Source organism: Pseudorca crassidens, chromosome 11 (assembly GCF_039906515.1).
Source record: "Pseudorca crassidens isolate mPseCra1 chromosome 11, mPseCra1.hap1, whole genome shotgun sequence".
NCBI lineage: Eukaryota > Metazoa > Chordata > Mammalia > Artiodactyla > Delphinidae > Pseudorca > Pseudorca crassidens.
Genome location: NC_090306.1, coordinates 91597819 through 91618801, shown reverse-complemented (window position 1 = coordinate 91618801; position 20983 = coordinate 91597819). Strand labels below are relative to the sequence as shown.

The 20983-nt window shown below is 40.8% G+C and overlaps 1 protein-coding gene across 5 annotated transcripts in view; it reads left to right on the top strand.

The window, feature by feature from the left end:
• Positions 1 to 979: 979 nt before the first annotated feature.
• PRDM4 (PR/SET domain 4) overlaps positions 980 to 20983 on the top strand; it is a 43991-nt gene continuing 23987 nt past the window's right edge. For 4 of the 5 annotated variants that reach the window (XM_067697860.1, XM_067697861.1, XM_067697859.1 and 1 more), the window contains exons 1-11: positions 980 to 1081; positions 1263 to 1529; positions 4671 to 4804; positions 7372 to 7557; positions 9147 to 9941; positions 12200 to 12349; positions 13360 to 13478; positions 14427 to 14512; positions 15503 to 15630; positions 16257 to 16571; positions 18086 to 18254. In XM_067697860.1, the coding sequence (XP_067553961.1) occupies positions 1519 to 1529; positions 4671 to 4804; positions 7372 to 7557; positions 9147 to 9941; positions 12200 to 12349; positions 13360 to 13478; positions 14427 to 14512; positions 15503 to 15630; positions 16257 to 16571; positions 18086 to 18254 (2093 nt within the window). In that variant the 5' untranslated portion in view covers positions 980 to 1081; positions 1263 to 1518. The remainder of the gene's footprint in view (positions 1082 to 1262; positions 1530 to 4670; positions 4805 to 7371; positions 7558 to 9146; positions 9942 to 12199; positions 12350 to 13359; positions 13479 to 14426; positions 14513 to 15502; positions 15631 to 16256; positions 16572 to 18085; positions 18255 to 20983) is intronic. The other variant, XM_067697862.1, reaches the window with a different exon arrangement.

Here is a 20983-nt window from a genome sequence, read left to right as displayed (position 1 = left end):
GGGAGACATTACACCACTCCAGGCTCTCGTCCAAAACATTGTATGCGCCTCTGTCTTTCACATGAGACTGAATTTTCAAAACTCACCGGTCCCTACTACACTGCAAGCTGTTGAAAGTAAAGACCTGCGTGTTATTTTGTATCCTATGTTTGAGATGTAATTCAGTAAATGTCTTCTGAATGAAAGGAGGAATTCCTGGGTCTCTGCTGTTCTGCTGGTGAATGGAAGCTAACAGGTAGTGTGTGCTGTAGTTTCATTGTCCAATCCTCACGAACTTGGACAACTTTCCTTTAAAGCCATCTCAGTATCCCTAGGGCTTAGCACAGTGCCTGACATGCAGTAGGGAACGAACGGCAAAGAGAGAAGGGGAAGGAAATTTGTACAAAATCCGAAACACCACTCTTTATGACTTCAAGCAAGGAAACTGAGCAACCTTCAGATGTAACGTATGACGACAAATATTCGGGATATTCAACTCCTCCTGGGCAACACCACCAACACCTCTAGGTTAAGTCCCTTATTTCAAATCTTGTGGGCTTGCGTGGACGCACGCTTTGCTACTAGGAGAATGCCAGGAAGACTGAAATCCTAAGTGTGGTGGATTTATAAGACTCAGAACTCACTCCCTGCGCACACGTCAGCCCTGGTTACTTAGCAACGGGATCGATCGCTCGGCGCTCGACTCGACCCGGCCGGACTGAGACGAGGCGTTCCGGGCCGAGCCTCTCACGGCCCGCCCCCTCCGGCCCGAGTCCCCGCGGCGCGCAAGCGCGGAACGGGGTGGGTTGGGGGGAGGGGAGTCGGTGCGCTGGCGCCGGTTGCGGGCCGTGGCGGGGAGGGGCGCACGCACAAGGGGCGGGGCAGCGGGCGCCGAGAGTGGCTGAGGAGCCGGAAACGCGCCTTGGAGGGTGCGGCCCTGAGGACACTGCGGGCTGGGCCGGGCCGGGCCGGGCGGGAAACGTTAGGCGAGCGGGCCCCGGGGCGGGGGGTTGTGCTGGCGGGGAGGGCCCCGAGGCGAGCTTTGCCCGGATGAGGAACAAAGCGGTGGGGCAGGCGTGCGCGACCCCCGCGCGGCCGGCAGGTGGGCTGCGCGCGGGCCCGGCCGGGGCGGGGCGAGGGCGGCCTGCGGGCCCCATGCCGGCGAGCGGGCGACTTGGCCGCCCTTGGGAGGCAGTGTCAGCAGGCCCGGGCTCTCTGGCGGCGAGGGGACGGGGGCTGCATCCTTCCCGTGTTTTGGTGACCGCCCTTGTCCTCCCCCTCAGGTTAGGTAGCCCCCCTCCCGAAGCTTCTGGAGGAAAGGCCCCGGGTGTCCCCCGGCATGCCTTATCTCGCGGCGGGGTGCGCGGCCGCCGGCCCTCGGGAGAAGTTGGGCTGCCCCGGGCGGCCCCGGGGAAGAATGGCCGCGTTTGTGCAGCGGTTGTAAGCAAGATGCGGTAGCACGTGACCCTGGAACGCAAACCCTGATGCCGGTTCTCCACCACCCGTGTGCGCGTTCCTCTGACACTTGGCCCCCAGCAGATGCATCACAGGTGAGTAGCTTGGTGAGCTCAGCGTTGGTGACATCTTTGGAAAACATTTGGCAAATGAGACTTAAGAGTGCTTTTGTTTTTGGTGCCATTGGGCAGGTTACAGGTGCGATTGGCAAGTGGGTTTGTCCCAAAGGGAACAAAACATCCAGAAACCAGTATTGGGTTGAATATACTCTCATTAAATTTGATTTACTCCAAATGTGAGTAGTTGTTCCGAATAGCCATTACGTCGATTGTTGGCTCGTTGGACATCTTTATCCTTGCCTTTGAGTTATTTGCGCGTTTAATAATATTTTCATCTGGATTTCGAAGTGTGTTTTTAGCTCAAAACCATGTTTCACCTTGAATTTTGCTGGTTACCGTCTGGCTTGGCTGGTAATGTAGAGAAATTAAGTTATTAATTGTGCAGGCTCCGTGTTAATGTTGAAAGTACTTTGTGGTACCATGCCACTACAGTACAGAAGTGTGGCAGAGAAATAGTTACATTTGGCCATTCTTTATGAGTCCTTTCATAGGCTGTATGTTGAGGATAAGGAAGATTAAAAAAAGTTCATCCAAATTACTGAAACTGTCCATTGCATTTGCAAAGTGGCTGCATTTCAGTTAGCTTCTTATGTCATTCTAAGAAAAAGTCGTAAGATCAACAAATGGTTCATACATAGGTCACATAAACTAGAGAAGATGAAGGATATGATTCTACAATGAATGCATAGGGAAGAAGAGCGAGCTTAGTATCTTGATTCTGGCCCTTCTCCCAAGATTGCTTCCTAGCATCCCATATGGGAAAAGGAGCTAGAATAGACTTGCACTTTGGAATGAGGGAGTCTTTTGAGGCTCATACTGTAAATTCCCTTCATCTGCTTTCTCTCTGTGGGATACTAGTTACCTTTGGTTTATGGCTGCTGAGATCATCACATTTTAGTGACTCACAGCAAAGCAGAAATCTGCTGAGCCTCTCACATTAAACTCCGGTTTGAACTGGTTTGAGAAGGCCTAAGAGTCAACCTAGAAGCACCGTTTTGATTTTCATCTTGAGATGAGGTGCACAGATTAATACTCAGAAATTTTCAGCATGGAATTTGAAGCTACAGACTTTTAATTGTACTTAAAAAAATTATCGTAACCATTTTTTTGTAGGTCATTACTGCTCCAGTGGTTCTAAAGTTTTAGTTAATGTTTGTAGCTATAAAGTCACAGGAAAAGTCTGTTTTAAACCACCCCAAACCCAGAAACCTTCAAAATTGTTAGCTATCGCTTCTTTAGGCTATAAGGATTTTTGCATTCTTTTATAGCATAATTAAATACTGTTATTAATGTGCTGTCTTTCATAAGGTGTATCTCATTTGCCATGTGATGCTAGTTGTCTTTCTAGTAAAGATGAGTTTGCATTGCTTCATCCAAATCAAATACATATTTCAGAATGCCTACTCTATATAGGGTGTCGCCCTCAGCTTTGTACACTTTATTAACGTCTGGGAGCCTAGTTGTATGAGATACCTAGCCCGGAGTAAGGTTGAAGCTTATGGATAGAGAGTAATTCAGGAATAGGTCTATGTGGGACTTTAAACATACTCCACAATATAAATACACAGATCATAAGTGTTGGGACTGTAAAAGGCAAAGAGTTTCTTTTATTGTAATTGTCTTTTTCTAGTCATAGTTAAGAGTTTAGATTTCTTAAATTAGGCAGACCTGGACTTAAATGCCAATTCTGCGACTTACTAGTTTTCTTAAATTAGGCAGACCTGGATTTAAATCCCGACTCTACCACTTACTAGTTAATGTAATTTGGGGTTAAGTTTCTTAGCCTGAGTCTCAATTTTCTCCTCTCTAAAATGGGATTAAGAATAATACCTACCTCACAATAGTTATAAGGATTAGGTGAGGTAATTACATGTTATCACTTAGCCCAGTGCCTAACACCTAAAGTAAGGGAGTAATAAGTATTAGTTGTTATTATTTTCATGTTGATTGGCAGCTGATATTGCCATTTTTCAGATGAAAAACGTATTAAGTTTTGCCTTCACTGCTAAGGAGTGTGTAGACCGATTTGGTTCCCCTTCCTGTTCTTCACCCCTCCCATGTACATAGGTGCATGCGCATGAACTTGAATCACTGATAACTCAGTATAAGCATTGGCGGTCACTGGTGACCTCCTTTGGATAGCCTGTTGGCTGGCCTCTTGAAGTTGTTTATAATATGGCAGTCTCTAAATTCTGACATAGGAACTAATACTTACTGATAACAATCTCTAGTAGTATCTTATTCAAATAAGTATACTCTTATTAATGACTTTGTCAATGGCACTACAAGATGGATTTTATGGAAAAAGCAGTTCTCAGATTCTTCAGCCAAAAATGGTCTCTAGATAAAAAAAGTTTGGTGTATTGAAAAACTTTCTGACAGTATTTTGCAGCATGATCTGTGTTATTTCATTGCTGTGTGATTTGGGGCATATGACAAGCCCTCTTTGAGCCACTGTTTCCTTGGTTACCTTATTTTGTAGAATTGGTGAGCAAATATGAAGTAATTTTTTATAACGTAGCTAGCAAAGCTTGCCTAATGAACCTTGATATGTGGAGGATATTACTAAAATTGATTAATTATTAAGGTATCTATACAGAATTTTAATAAAATGCTGATCCATGGAGAAGATATGGTGCTTCTTTATACGATTGGTAATCTAATTCACACCCAGTATCACTTTAACTCCTGGTAAAAGGAATTAGTAAAAATTCTTTGAGTAAGTTAAAACAGACTGTCTATAAAACTCCTGGTTTAAAGTAATAAGCTGGTTGGAGAAACTAAATACTGTGAAGGAAAAAACTTAGGTGAATTTAAAAAACAAACCCTTGTTGCCAGTGTGCTCTGCTCTAAGGATTGCAAACTTTGCTTTGGATAGTGTGCTTAGGGTTTGGAGCGAGGCACACCTGAGTTAAATCCTGTTTCTGCTATATGATGGCTGAGTTAACATCTCTGAATCCCAATGACACTAGTTATCAGGGAGCTGTGAGCATAGAAATGAAGTCATAGTTGGTTAAGTCCCATTTCCCCACCTCCATTGTTTCAGGTTCTTCAGTACCTTAAACAGAGTCACTGAGGTAATTTTTTGCATAACTGGTTGTGTCTGCTCTTTCTTAGGATGAATGAAATGAACCTGAGCCCAGTGGGGATGGAGCAGCTGACTTCATCCTCTGTGAGCAATGCCTTGCCAGTCTCAGGGAGTCACCTGGGGTTGGCTGCCTCACCCACTCACAATGCCATCCCAGCCCCAGGTGAGTGGTAAGGGAGAGTGACTGAATTTCAGCACTTAATTGCATTATCAGTTCTAAATGGAGCCTACAGGGGGGTGAAAGCCCCTTTAAGAGTAGAAGGGAGAAGCCCAGCAGGTCTAAATGGTGGTTCCACATGTGGCAGCAATTTTTCTAGAGTACTGAAGTCCTAGTGGATAGAATAGGAGTAGCGGTTTTTTTCTGGTTGTTCTCTTCTTGGGTTAGTGGCCTTTTGTCTGTAGAGCTGTAGTTGATTTGGCATTTTATCTAGGGTTACCCATTCATCTGTTTTCCCCCTTGGCATTCTGTCCCTGGGTTATTAGGAGAGAATCAAAGTTACTGTAATAACTATTCCTAGAACACATGGGAAATTCAGCTTTATTTTCTATGATATCAAACTGGCAACAGCTGCAAACACACCAGGCCTAGAATTATGGTCAAAGAGGAGGTTTCAGAGATGGAGCTCCTACGTAGAACTCCCCCTGAGCCTCAGTACTGGGACAGAATAATAGTATAGGAAAAGCTCATTTTTCCCCATCGCTGTACTTTTAAAACCTTTTTATCTGGCTAGTTCAATTTTTCCTTTCTACTGAAATAGAAATGAAACAAGTAAGCCATTGAGTCTTACAGTGGCAAGATAGTGATTCTTCGGTCTTTGACATTGTAATGTATTGGATTTTATCAAAGTAAGAGTTAATGTTTAAGAGTATTTTAAATCTATTAAGTTGTTTAGTTCTCTATAGACAATTACCTGCTTAATTACTAATATGCAGCCGTTAAATAAGGTTTGTCTAAACTAGGGTGTCTTCACATTTCTTTTAGTGTCCACAAAAGAAATTTTTAAAAAAAGTATTACTTCTTAACTCATTTGATTATGTCTTAGGCATTCCATTAGTGGACACTTATTGAGGAGGAAAAACCTATTAAAAAATATTGCCACTGGCAAAAATAATGCGAATCAGCATTGCCCAAGTTGGTGATTGTTCATTATGATACGTAGGCACAGGGTCACTTTAGCACTTGCGGATAGATATAGTCCAAGGTAAATATAAAGTACAAATTTTTAAAAATCATGAAGTACAGCATATATACAAAAGATTATATGAAAATATGTATGTACAGTTTTACATTTAGCTTTACATTAATATCCAAGTAGAAACATTTTTTAAAAAATTAATTTTCTTGGCTGCATTAGGTCTTTGTTGCTGTGCCCAGGCCTTCTTGTTTTTGTTTTTGTTTTTTGCGGTACGGGGGCCTCTCACTGTTGTGGCCTCTCCCGTTGCGGAGCACAGGCTCCGGACGCGCAGACTCAGCGGCCATGGCTCACGGGCCCAGCCGCTCTGCGGCATGTGGGATCTTCCCGGACTGAGGCACGAACCCGTGTCCCCTGCATCGGCAGGCGGACTCTCAACCACTGCGCCACCAGGGAAGCCCCCAGAAGCCCAGAAGCATATCTTTTTTTAAGTGAAACGTTCTCACCATATAAAATGGAAAATATAGTAAAGTGCAAAAATAAATTAAAAAACTCTGGGGACTTCTCTGGTGGCACAGTGGTTAAGAATCCGCCTGCCAGTGCAGGGGATACGGGTTCAAGCCCTGGTTCGGGAAGATCCCACATGCCGTGGAGCAGCTAAGCCTGTGCTGCGCCACAACTACTGAGCCCGCAGGCCACAACTACTGAGCCTGCACTCTACAACTACTGAAGCCCGTCCTCCGCAACGAGAAGCCACTGCAATGAGAAGCCCACATGCCGCAACGAAGTGTGGCCCCTGCTCGCCACAACTAGAGAAAGCCTGTGCGCAGCAACAAAGACCCAAAGAAAGAAAGAAAGAAAGAAAGAAAATTCTTAGAAAAACAAACAACTGTTCTATCACTACTCAGAGACCACTCTGAACTTTGATATATTTCTTTGATCTTTGGTATGTTTCTTCCCATTCTTTTTATCTCTAATAATTTGTTTTCTTAAATTGTATTTAAACTAGGTTTTTAATTGTAATTAAATGCTTTGATACTTAAGAGCAATAGACAACTGGATGATCAAGTTGGCATTTTAAAACTAACTTGACTAAATGTAGGACTTGTTTGTGGATGTCTGCACAACACTACCTATCTGTGGATGTAAAGGGCTTCTAGGTGAGATTTTTGCCCATTGCAAAAACCTTCCTAAGAGTTGAGCAAGTGATTACAGAATTTTAAAGTACTTACTTTTTTAAAAAAAATTAATTATGGCTGTGTTGGGTCTTCGTTGCTGTGAGTGGGCTTTCTCTAGTTGCGGAGAGCGGGGGCTACTCTCCATTGTGGTGTGCGGGCTTCTCATTGCAGTGGATTCTCTTGTTGCGGAGCACGGACTCTAGGCACGCAGGCTTCAGTAGTTGTGCCTTGCGGGCTCTAGAGCGTTGGCTCAGTAGTTGTGGCGCACGGGCTTAGTTGCTCCCGCGGCATGTGGGATCTTCCCTGACCAGGGATCGAACCCATATCCCCTGCACTGGCAGGCGGGTTCTTAACCACTGTGCCACTAGGGAAGCCCTAAGATACTTACTTTTAATGGAGAAAAAAATTTTTTTTTGTAGGGCTGCCAGTGGCGATTCCAAACCTGGGTCCCTCCCTGAGCTCTCTGCCTTCTGCTTTGTCTCTCATGCTCCCAATGGGTATTGGGGATCGAGGGGTGATGTGTGGGTTACCTGAAAGAAACTACACCCTACCTCCACCACCTTACCCCCACCTTGAGAGCAGTTACTTCAGAACCATTCTACCTGGTAAGTGTTACAGTTATTCAGGAATTTAGGAGAAAGAATTCAGCCAGCTCTTAACTTCAGTTCTTGAAGGCTTGAATAACACTTTTTTCTGTTTGTCACTATTAGACATTAATCTTTGTGGGAAAAAATTGTTGATATTTATGTACTTTTCCTCTTAGAACATATAGATAACATATTAACATAGCAGTTTGACTAAGCTTAATTTCTTTTTTTTTTTTTTTTTTTTTGCGGTACACGGGCCTCTCACTGTTGTGGCCTCTCCCGCTGCGGAGCACAGGCTCCGGACGCACAGGCTCAGCGGCCATGGCTCACGGGCCCAGCCGCTCCGCGGCATGTGGGATCCTCCCAGACCAGGGCACAAACCCGCGTCCCCTGCGTCGGCAGGCGGACTCCCAACCACTGCGCCACCAGGGAAGCCCTAAGCTTAATTTCTTAATGGCACATAAACAATTTTTCTTGTCTCCTCTAGCATCTCCTTGGTTCAGTTTTTATAATTCTGCAGTTGTAATTCCTATCAACCACATGTCCTGCTTACAAGTGTCATTGTTTATTATAAATTAAAGTTTATTGAATTTTTATTCTAGAAGTATTATATACTCATTTCAAAAAATTTAGCAAATAAGGAGGAAGGGGAATCATTCATAGTCCCATCATCCATCTTTTTGGTGTACTTCCTTCCTGTCTTTTATTTTTATGTCTAGGTTTTTACTGTTTTTCATAATTAACACTATATAGTACTTTCTATACAATTGTGTACCCTTTTTTTTACTTAATATTTTTCTCTATTTTTACATAGTTATTTTTCCCAACTGCTGTGTGGTTTTCATAATTATCCTTTTTAATGATGCATTATATTCTACTGAGTGGATATTCCATGGTTTATTATATCTTTATTGTTGGACAGTTTTTTCCAGTTTTTTTAATAACCATATATGAATGTCTTTGTGTATAATACTTACAAAATGCATTTAGGTGAGATTACCATAAGTGGAATTTCTTGTGCAAGAGGGTATGAACATTTTTGAGGTTATTATTGTAGATACTTTCCAAAGAGGATTTAGAAATTTAGGCTCCTACTGGCAATGCAGCAAGTACCATTTCACCACATCTTCATAAGCACGAGTGTTCAAATATTTTTTTCTGTTTTAATAAAGCAGGTATAATTGTGACTTGTTTTGAATAGAGCCTAATGTTTTATGATAGTCTAATAAGTTAAAAATTATATTTAATTTTTATTTTTCACATGGAAAATCTTTTAAATGATTTTACCTTTTAACTCTTATAGAGCAGATTTCAGCATCTTAAGACTCAGGAACTCCAGCCATGTATATATTAAAGGCAGCATTTATAAGTGATTAATTTCTAGTGACTTCAAAGGAACATAGTTAATTTTTTATGATTTCTGAGTTTCACAGGAAAAACTGAATTGTGGTATATGTATGTTGCTATTTATAAAGTATATAGATATCAAACCAAAGAAATAGGTAGGAGATTATTTTAGTTTAGTTACATTTGTAAGGAATTTGGAATTCTTTATATTTAACAATATACTGCAAAATTCCTGATACCTCATCTTTTCCTTTTCTCAGGCATTTTATCTTATTTAGCTGACAGACCACCTCCTCAGTATATCCACCCTAACTCTATAAATGTTGATGGTAATACAGCATTATCTATCACCAATAACCCTTCGGCGCTAGATCCCTATCAGTCCAATGGAAATGTTGGATTAGAACCAGGCATTGTTTCAATAGACTCTCGTTCTGTGAACACACATGGTGCCCAAAGTCTTCATCCCACTGATGGCCATGAGGTGGCCTTGGACACAACAATCACTATGGAGAACGTCTCTAGGGTCACCAGCCCAATCTCTACAGATGGAATGGCAGAAGAGCTTACCATGGATGGTGTTGCAGGCGAGCATACCCAAATCCCAAATGGCTCCAGAAGTCATGAACCTCTGTCTGTGGATTCTGTGAGCAACAACCTTGCAGCAGAAACTGTAGGACATGGTGGTGTGATACCCATTCATGGGAATGGCCTGGAGCTCCCTGTGGTCATGGAGACAGACCACATTGCAAGTCGGGTCAACGGAATGTCTGACAGTGCCCTCAGTGACTCCATCCACACCGTGGCCATGAGCACCAACTCTGTAAGCGTGGCACTCTCTACCTCACACAACCTCGCCTCCCTAGAATCTGTTTCCCTCCATGAAGTTGGCCTAAGCCTAGAACCTGTGGCTGTCTCCTCCATCACCCAGGAGGTTGCTATGGGGACAGGTCATGTAGATGTGTCTTCAGACAGTCTTTCTTTTGTACCACCTTCACTGCAAATGGAAGACTCCAATTCAAACAAGGAAAATATGGCAACCTTGTTTACAATTTGTGAGTGTGCTTAGCCTTTTTCTTTTGGAGATATTGATAGAAAGGGCCATCATCCTTAACAGGTTTAGTCACAAAGTCAGGTGTTAAGGGAGTATAGAAAGTAACTAGACTTTGGAACTTTTATTTGCCTTTGTATTGTCCTTTGTATTAATGTGGTGCCTTTTCCTCAGGTAAGCCAAACAGTATATAGACATTTTGTTGGTTCTTATAGCATCTTCCTGAAGTAAGGAAACAGTCATTTCTGTATTTTACAGGTAAGCTTAGCCTAATAATGCTTAAGGTATTTCCCAAGATTTCACAGATAGTTAATTATAGAAGTAAATTTCAGTAAGGTGTTCTGTGTGACATGCCATTTGCTTTTTCAACATAAGACATATTTATTAGATCATGTGTAATATAATTCACATATGCATTTAAAGTGTACAGTTTAGTGGTTTTTAGTACATTGACAAGGTTGTGCAACCATCACCACTGTGTAATTCCAAAATTTTTATCGCCCCATAAAGAAACCCCATTAGCAGTCACTCTCACCCCTGCCCCCCATTCTCAGGCAACCAATAATCTACTTTCTCTGGATTCGCCTATTAGACATGTCATATAAATGGAATCATACATTATGTGGCTGTGTCTGGCTTCTTTCCAGCATAATGCTGGGATGGCTCATCCGTGTTATAGCATGTATTAGTACTTTATTCCTCTTTTTGGAAGAAGAATATTCCATTGTGTGCATATACCGCATTTTGTTTATCCATTTATCTTTTATGACTATTTTGTTTCTCCTTTTTGGCCATTATACTCAATGCTGGTAGGAACATTCACGTACAAGTTTTTGTATGAACATATGTTTTTAATTTTCTTGGATATATATTAGGAGTGGAATTCCTCGTTTTGAGGAATTGCCAGACTATTTTCCAAAGTGGCTGCACCATTTTACATTCCCAGCATCTGTGTATGAGGGTTCCATTTTCTCTACATGTTTGCCAAGACTTTTTTTTTTTTAATACCCATTGTAGTGGGTGTGAAGTGGCATCTCATTGTGGTTTTAATTTGCATTTCCTTAATGACTAATGATGTTGAACATCTTACATGTACTTATTGGCCATTTGTATATCTTTAAAGGAAACCTGTAAGCATTTTTTGCAGTATGAATTCTGAATCTCCTTTGTTTGAAGAGTTAACATGGTTTCTTGTTAAGAGCATTGGAGAATAAGTTCTCATAGAGTGTAGGGGATCTCTAGTCTGATATTCAAAGAATTTTTAATCAAGTAGTACTCGAAGAAGTAATATATTATTACTGCTTTGGCTAAATATGAAAACTTACTGATATTTTATGCCATTTAGGCAGTAATTTCTAATGGATTTCTTAGGAGAAAAAGGCACCTAGAAGGCTGCGATTCTAAGGTTTATGTATTTACAACTATTTTGTGAATGAATTTGGAAAGTTTGAACACAATCATTGACTAAATAGGGTCATTAATACTACTGTTAAGGTAGCAGTGAGAAAGGAAAGTAAAAGAATAGAATGGAAGATTTGTAGAGAAGGAGGACACTCCTGAGCTTGTAAAAGTGAAGTTACAGTAAGCACAGAAAACAGAATATGAATTCAGCATTTTTTCTGACAATGCAAAAAGGCCGCATGAACAATAAGAATTAAGAATGTTAAGCAAATATGTCTGCAAGAATATGATTCACCTGCTGTCCCAAAGAGCAGGTTGCATATTTTTTTTTGTCTTAAGAGCTTGTCATCAAAGCGTGGTCAGCCAGTTTGTTAATAGTGAAGCAAAAGAGAGCAGTGGTGCAGCTGACTCTGACTTTGTTGTGCTCTGTTGTCATCTCTGTTTTGGCTTTGCATTGCTACAGCATTTTAACTCAGTTTCCTCTTATAGTTTGGTAGAATTGGAATCTTTTGGACTTTAGAACATCGTATCTCAAGGTATTACTTATCTACTCAATGTAAGGAATAATATACTTGATTCTTGAAGTAATGTAGGCTTATTTTTTGATCAGTCTTTCTCTTACGCATTGAATAGAAAACTTGTCCAGTTGGATCAAAAGAAAAATATCAAATGTTGCTGAAGAGAGATATAACAGTGGATATATATTTTAGTGTAAGAAAGTGGTTCTTTGATCAGAGAATTTCTGCTAGAACCTTGCTTCGTACTGGTTACATTTTAATAATTTGTATTTAAATAAAAAAGCAGGTGGTCATTTGCCTGCTAGAACTGACCCCATTTATGTCTCAAATTTCCCATCTGCAGGGTGCACTCTCTGTGACCGAGCCTATCCCTCAGACTGCCCAGATCACGGACCGGTGACTTTTGTTCCTGACACTCCAATAGAGAGCAGAGCGAGGCTTTCTCTCCCAAAGCAGCTTGTTCTCCGCCAGTCAATTGTGGGAGCAGATGTTGGTAAGACCCTTGGAACCATAAAACCCCATCAGAGGTTCTTCTTCCTTTGTAGGGTGAAGTTGTAAAAGTGGATGTGTGTAATTTAGTGATTATTTGGTTGATCCAGAAGTCAGTTTATAGCTGAGATTTATCCTTTTACGGAATATTTGTCTTGTCCAGGGGTGACAGCAGTACATCAAGTTGAAAACTTTATTGGAAAAGTTCCCGTTTCTTAGAATCAGAATTGAATAGAGGAGAGAATCCTAGCCTGAGTCTTTGAAGACTTGACTTTTATTTTCAGCTGTATCATCCACTATCAATAATCATGACAAAGCACTCCTTGAAACTTAGTTTCTTTTATAAAACATTGAAAATTCACCATTGATAACTTCTTTATCACTAAAGATATTTACATTAGATGTTTGTAAATTGCCTAATACTCCTTAGGAAAAGGTAATAAGAAATGTAGACTGCCAAAGTATACTTATCCATATTGGAACTTCACATGGTATCTGCATCACTGTGCCATTCTTCGAAAATACAATACTAGGTTCGTTATTCTTTCAGGTGTAACTTAGGCATGGGTCAATTGAAAGCAATAAACAGCTTAGATAGTAAAGAGCAGTGCTTTAAGCACAAGTGATCTTAGAAGTTTGATTTATTTTGTAGTAATTGCTTTACCTTTTTATGATAGAATGATGTTCTCTACTCTTTTTTATGTATCAACTCCAAAATAACGTATTTGGAGGGACATGGTTTGGTTCCTTGTGTATAAAAATGGTTCAGGAATTTCTGATACTGCTTCTTACTCTGCTTATTTCTTCTGAGCCCCTATCTAATCTGTTTATTACTTTTTCCTTATTTACAGGATAGGACCCATAAGACTTATCTACCTCTCAGGAGTGCTAGAATATCAGTAGTACTTAGGTTCATTGAAAATAAGATTCTTTGTATGAGTTAAGCTACTCTCTTCTCTATCTGATTAGATGTTTAAATGATTGATTGTGTAGTTCATGTCCTTCCACTGATAGGTGTATGGACTGGAGAAACCATTCCTGTGCGGACTTGCTTTGGGCCTCTTATTGGCCAGCAAAGTCACTCCATGGAAGTAGCAGAATGGACAGACAAGGCAGTTAATCATATCTGGAAGGTCAGTGTTTATGAAACTTTTCTATGACTTTTGGTTGCTTTTACTGTAATGAGGTAGTTAAAAACTTAGCCAAGATTCATACAGTGCCTTTCGCTTATCAGTCATTTAATAGTACATTCTCTCTGTTCTTAGTAGCCAACTTATTATACATAGCAAAACATCAGGTATTGAATATGGAAGATAAACTGTTTTAGTCTCCATTTTGTTAGATAACTCAACGATTATTCATTTTTATTACTTGTGGCAGCTGAGGCCATGGACTTTGTTTATATGTTGAAAGTCTTATTTTGTAATCAACTAAAACATTCCTCAAATATTTAGCTTGGGAAACAATTCTAGAATTGGAAGCTAAGATTATTTCTCTAGTTTTCTAACGGAAGGGGCTAGAAACTTAAGTTTTTGATATAAACAGCTACTCCTATAACATGTTTATATAGAATTTTAGTCATAGGTTGAGAATGATGCCTGCAAAAATTGAAATAAGGGGGAAATGGGTCTTGTGATAGTTGGAAAGGTAGAGTGCCACTGGCATTGGGGACTTTAATTGTGGTATCCAGGAGTAAACATAGAGGAATGCTACGTGCATTGGAGAAATAATGAGAAGAGGTGGTTCTCTGACCTTAATGTCCATTCATGTGGTAGGTGGTGAAGACAAGCGGACTGTTTCTTATGTCTTTTCCAGTCAAGCCAAAATGTGAATAATCAAGAGCAACATGATTCTATACACTGAGCACTAACTGTAGGTCTCTAGTGGTCTTTATTGTACTGCTGGAAATAGGGGGACTGGTGAAATGACAAACATTTGAGAAGACAACCATGTATTTTCACACTGACTAGGAAAGTTGGTACCTACTGCAAAGTAAATGAGATTATTGCTAGACTAAACTTAGTAGCATTGTGTATCACTTTTCAGTTCATCTGATGTGTATGTTTGCCTTTTGTTGACAGATATACCACAGTGGTGTCCTAGAATTCTGCATCATTACAACTGACGAAAATGAATGTAATTGGATGATGTTTGTGCGCAAAGCCAGGTAAGAGTAGACTTGGATGAAAGAAATAGTTACGATTCAGATGTTTTTCAGTAGGAAGCTTTGAATAAAATAGGGAAGAATCGAAGAATCCAAATGACAGTGATATCTGAACATACCTTAAAACCTAAGACTTTTCACCTTCTTCACCCCAGTAGTTGTTGACTAAGGGTTATTATAAATCAAAATATAAGAAACTGTCCTTGTTTTATGAACAGTTTATTCAACTTACTAATGCGGTAAGGAATGATACAATTACCATTGACCTTGCAAGTGGGTACCTTTTCTTTTTTTTTTTTTTTTTTTTTGCTGTATGCGGGCCTCTCACTGTTGTGGCCTCTCCCGTTGCGGAGCACAGGCTCCGGATGCGCAGGCTCAGTGGCCATGGCTCATGGGCCCATTTGCTCCGCGGCATGTGGGATCTTCCCGGACCGGGGCACGAACCTGTGTCCCCTGCATCGGCAGGCGGACTCTTAACCACTGCGCCACCAGGGAAGCCCGGGTACCTTTTCTTTATATTAGCTATTAGTCAACCCCTTAGGCTGCTGTTGTGGTTAATTCTTGTTCAGCTATCTATTTCTGTGTCTTTGTTATATTGTTTTAAGACTTTATTTTTCTTCCAGTAACAGACTGTAGTATTTCTGACTATAAAGGACGATATTGAAGTAAGAATTCTGTTTCTATGCAAGTTACTCCTAATAGGTAGTATAGGGAATTAGAGAAATGACCCAGAGAAATAGTACATCTAAGTTTTCATATAGGATTTTGCTGTAGGGATATGATGTGTTTAGTGTATATTTCAAAATTAATATGCTTGATTGGAGTTCCCTGGTGACCTAGTGGTTAGCATTCTGGGCTTTCACTGCTGTGGCCTGGGTTTAATCCTTAGTCGGGAAACTGAGATCCCGCAAGCCTTGTGGCACAGCCAAAAAAATTTTTTTAAATTAATAAAATAAATTTAATATGCTTCATCTGTTAAATGTGATAACTTAGGAATCGGGAAGAGCAGAATTTGGTGGCTTATCCCCATGATGGAAAAATCTATTTCTGCACCTCACAAGATATCCCTCCTGAAAATGAACTGCTTTTTTATTACAGCCGGGATTATGCTCAGCAGATTGGTAAGTTTATGTAAGACTTGTTTGCTATGAATCTAGCATAGTAAAAGCACCAAGGACCAGTAGTAGAGTTTTGGGAATGATTTACATGTAAGCTGAAACAAATCCCATACCTTTGTGTATATAAAAGCAGGATATTACCCCATGTTAAAAGTGTTAAAATCCGTGAGATTCTTCATAAGCTAATTGTTATTGACCAGACAGTATGAACTTTTGTGTTAGGACTTTGATTTGTGGAATTTGAAGTTCCTATGTTCCTTTTGAACCATTACAATTTAATTTCATAAAGGACAGCAAAGCTTCTTGAGTTGGTTTAACCTTCATAGGCTTTTTCTTGCACTGTGTCATGATGACAAGTGATGTTTAGGAGTTTGTATACTACAAAATCTTAAGTTTTTTTCCTAGGAAAGGTGCCTTATAATCCAGTATTTACCAAGTGTTCCCTATATATGTGCCTGACACGCTATCTGAGATGCTGGGACTAGAGCATTGAACAAGATGTTTTAATTTTACAGGTAGTGGGCAAGCTGGAAATTTTGGTAGAAGGGAGAATTATAAGCAATAGTTACTAATATCAACAAGTTTTTAAATTTAAGTATCAGGAGACATTGAATAATCTTTCTCTTAAGGTGTTCCTGAACACCCAGATGTGCACCTCTGTAACTGTGGCAAGGAGTGCAGTTCCTATACAGAGTTCAAAGCCCACCTGACCAGCCACATCCATAACCATCTTCCTAGCCAGGGCCACAGCAGCAGCCATGGGCCAAGCCACAGCAAAGAAAGGAAGTGGAAGTGCTCCATGTGCCCCCAAGCTTTTATCTCTCCTTCCAAACTTCATGTTCACTTTATGGGTCACATGGGTATGAAGCCCCACAAGTGTGATTTCTGTAGCAAGGCTTTTAGTGATCCCAGCAACCTGCGGACCCACCTCAAGATACATACAGGTAAGTTGTGTTGGACCATCAAAGTGGAATTTTGAAAAATTAGAAATTAGTAAGGCCTTGGCAGCAAGATAGTCTTGCAGGTAGAGTTGAGATCAGATGTTAGAAAGAATCCAGCTGGCTGTCAGCAGGACTTTGTTGGGTCATAAATCTTGGTGGGATAACTGTGCCTCCTCAGAGAGTATTACTTCTCGTTATTAAGTTGCTTCACTTTCCGGGTGCCCCCACCATAGTTTGAAGGTGACTGGAAAAATGCAGTTAATAATCAGGAAGTTGATGTATGTGTTTGGGCCTAAAGGGAATTCTACAGAAACAGCCTGAGCCTCCCATTAGAGCTCACCCCTGGTCACCAGCCACAGCCAGTTTCTTTCCTTTGAATATTGCTCAGTAAACACTGCCAAAATTTATTGAGTTTCTATTTTCTAAACTCCATACAAACCAACCCCTTTCTCTTAGCACTTACTTTTTTCACTTACTTTTTTACTTTGCTATAAAGTAACTGCTTTAGTTTCGTTTTCTTGGCTGGGTCATTCATTCTCCAAATCTTTGAAAGTAAAGCTTTTCCTCATTCTTTTCCATTAAGACTGAGTAGTCTCAGCAGAGACCATATGGCTCACAGAGCTTAAGATTCTGACCGACCTGTAAGAAAAGGTTTGCTAACCCCTGACTTAGAGTAACTTTATTTCTTTTTTTTTTAATATAAATTTATTTATTTATTTTTGGCTGTGTTGGGTCGTTGCTGCGTGTGGGCTTTTCTTTAGTTGCGCCGCGAGTGGGGGCTACTCTTGGTTGCTGTGCGGTGGCTTCTCTTGTTGCGGATCATGGGCTCTAGGTGCACAGGCTTCATTAATTGCGGTGCGTGGGCTCAGTAGTTGTGGCTCGCGGACTCTAGAGTGCAGGCTCAGTAGTTGTGGTGCACGGACTTCATTGCTCCGTGGCATGTGGGATCTTCCTGGGCCAGGGCTTGAACCTGTGTCCCCTGCATTGGCAGGCGGATTCTTAACCACTGAGCCACCAGGGAAGTCCCTATTTCTGCATTCTTAAAAGGATTTTATTTCATCCCTGGTTTATGAGGTCATATTAAATGTTTTAAAAAAGAATACTAAAATGTAGATTGTAAAAATATGTTTGCTTATAGGCAAGTACTAGATTTCATGAGTTTTTTAAAAAAAATAATTGAATTAAGTTGGGCACTGGGGTTATAAGTGATTTTTTTTTCCAGAGTTTATATCATGTGTTAGCTATAAACATTAAAAAGTGTGTGTGTGTGTGTGTGTGTGTGTGTGTAAGCAGTCCTAGGAGGTCAGATTTATTAGCTTCACTAGCTTTAGTTGCAGAATATAAATTCAGTGGCTCTGAGTGGCTCTGGGTAGACAGTCCCAGAAAGTGAAGTTCCAGTTTACCGTCAGTTCTGTTTTATTCCTGCCTCTGCTACATACCCATACAGTGTGCCTCTTCATCTTGAGAATGCTCGTGGCAGTTTTATTCATGGTATGGTAATTCGGGTTGATGTGCAGGTCAGAAGAACTACAGGTGCACTTTGTGTGACAAGTCTTTCACCCAGAAGGCTCACCTGGAGTCCCACATGGTTATCCACACGGGTGAGAAGAACCTCAAGTGTGATTACTGTGACAAGCTGTTCATGCGGAGGCAGGACCTCAAGCAGCACGTGCTCATCCATACACAGTGAGTCGCCCGCAGCCCAGCACCCCTCGGGCGGGGAACGAGGCTTGTCATCTGTCTCCTGCCTTGGCACCCGTCGGTGCCTCCTGTGTTCCATGTAGCCAAGCAGAGGTTGGAAAACTAACGTTTTGGTTTATCCTGGAAGATTTCACTTGTTTTTCTTATTTTTCACCTCTACTCTCTGTATTTCCTTTTTTTTCATATTTTCAAAACATCATTTCATTAACAAATTTCTAAGTACCTCCTTGATGCCCAGCACTGTGCTAAGTGGTAAAAATACAAAGATGAGATGGTCCTTGGATTTAAAGAGCTTGGAGAGCATTAAGAGACAGAAGAGTAATTGCTATACTGTGTTGCAGATGTCAGGGTAAGCGCTGGGTCCTGAGAGACCAGAGAGGAGGATCCAGCCCAGCCTGCAGTGTCCTGGGAAAGTGTCCTGGTAGTTTGAGCAAGCATTAAAGGAGATAAATTAGAGTTATTCGGGGAGACAGTGAAGGGTAAGGGATGAGAATACTGTTCTAGACAGATGAAACGGAGTATGCGAAAAGGACTGTGAAATGCGAGTGGTTCTTTTCTTTTCTTTTTTTTTTTTTTTTTGGCTGCGTGTGCGGCATGTAGGATCTTAGTTCCCTGACCAGGGATCGAACCTGTGCTCCTGCAGTGGAAGCACAGAGTCGTAACCACTGGACCACCAAGGAGGTCCCGCTAGTGGTTCTTTATAGTTAGAGCATTGGGTGTATATGAGAGCGAGGGAGAGAGAGGCAGCAGCCAAATCATGAAGAGCCTTTTATCCAACTAAAAAAATTAAATTTCATTCTGGAAATAATGGAGAGTCACCAAAGCATTTTCCCTACCTATGTACCAGGAACTATTCTGTGCTTTGTGTGTGTGCGTGCATGTGTGTATTTTAATTATGGCATAAAACACAAATTTTACTGTCTTAACCATTTTTAAGTATATAGTTAGTAATGTTACGTGTATTCACATTCTTGCACAGGCATTGAAGGATTTTAAGGGAAAGAATGTCATGGTGAGATGTTCTTTTTTTTTTTTTTTTGAGATGTTCATTTTATAAAGATTACTCTGGCAGCAGGAAAGGGTGATTGAAGGAGGAGAAGGCCAAGTATTGGGAGACCTATTAGGATTTTATTGCATGGATCCAAGTGTAATTAATTGCCCAGCCTGTGTTAGTTACAGTAGTAGTAGAGAGAAGAGAACAGATTTTGTGGTCCTGGACTTTTAGCAAGTGTTAGAAGAGGGAGAAAACATTAGCTTGAATTATTATTTAGAAATCCATAAAAAATGGAAACTTTATATTCTTATTACGGGTTTTAGATAAATATTTTGCTTTTATACCAGCTCTTTGATTCATAGCCACAGTGCAACCTGAAACACTAAAACATCCAAGAAGTCTGGATCTACATTCCAAACTCTCAAAATGACCTTTTAAAACAAAGTCTTCATTAAGTGGTTTCATTCTTAGTATGAAATTTTAGAAATTTGACACACTAATTATCAAATATTAGATATGATTGTACATAATTAGAGCTGAGAGAGATCTCTGGGATCATTTAGTCTAGCTGCTTATATTAGTCAGCTTGAGCTGCCATTAACAAAATACCATAGACTGGGTGGTGGCTTAAACAAAAGAAATTTATATTCTTAAACTTCTGGAGGCTGGAAGTCGAGATCAGGGTGCCAGCATGGTTGGGTTTTGATGAGGGCCTTCTTCCTGGCTTGCGCATGGCTGCCTTCTTGTGTCCTCACATGGTGGAGAGAGCGAGCAAGCTCTGGTCTCTCTTCCTCTTCTTATAAGGGCACTAATCCCATCATGGGGGTCCCATCCTTATGACCTCATCTAAACCTGATTACCTCCCACAGGCCCCCACCTCCAAATATCATCACATTATGAGTTACAGCTTCAACATACCAATTTAGGAGTGGGGGTGGGGGGATGACAAATATCCAACCGATAACACTGCTCATGATAATCAGCTGGGAAATGTGAAAAACAGTGATTGGTGCCAGGGCCCCAGCTCCAGGGATTCTAATTTAGTTGGTCAGGGATAGAGCCCTGGCCTTGGTATTTTTAAAAAGCTCCCCAAGTGAGTCTAATGTCCAGTCAGTGTTGAGTGCTACTCAGTTGATCCAAATGAAAGACTTGTTTCACAGTATCTCTGGCAAGTGGCTATATTGTTACTTCTTGAAAACCACACATAAAGAGGAGTTATTATCTTCCTTGACCTTAACTTTCTATTCTTTCAAGTGATGTGTAAATTTGCACTTGCTTTTATGGTAGCCATTTCACAGCATAATGAAATAGAAATTATTTTGAGATTAGTCATAACTGCTTATCTCCTTTTGGGGTGGAAATTGGCTTTATCAGATGTTGACCAGTGAAAGCAGTTTTCTTAAATGTGGATCTGGACACTTTCTCATGATGACAAAATATAATAAGCCTCTACCAAACTCCCATGGTATAAAAGTTGTTTTAGGACTGTCAAGACTTTATGCTAGTATAAGTCATTCATAAAAGAAGCACCATTCACCATATATATATACACACACACACACACATACACACACACACACATACATACACACATTTTGGCTGCACCACACGGCTTGCAGGATCTTAGTTCCCCAACCAGGGATTGAACCCAGGCCCTCGGCAGTGAACGTCCTAACCACTGGACTGCTGGAGAATTCCCCAACCAATTTTTTTTTTTTTT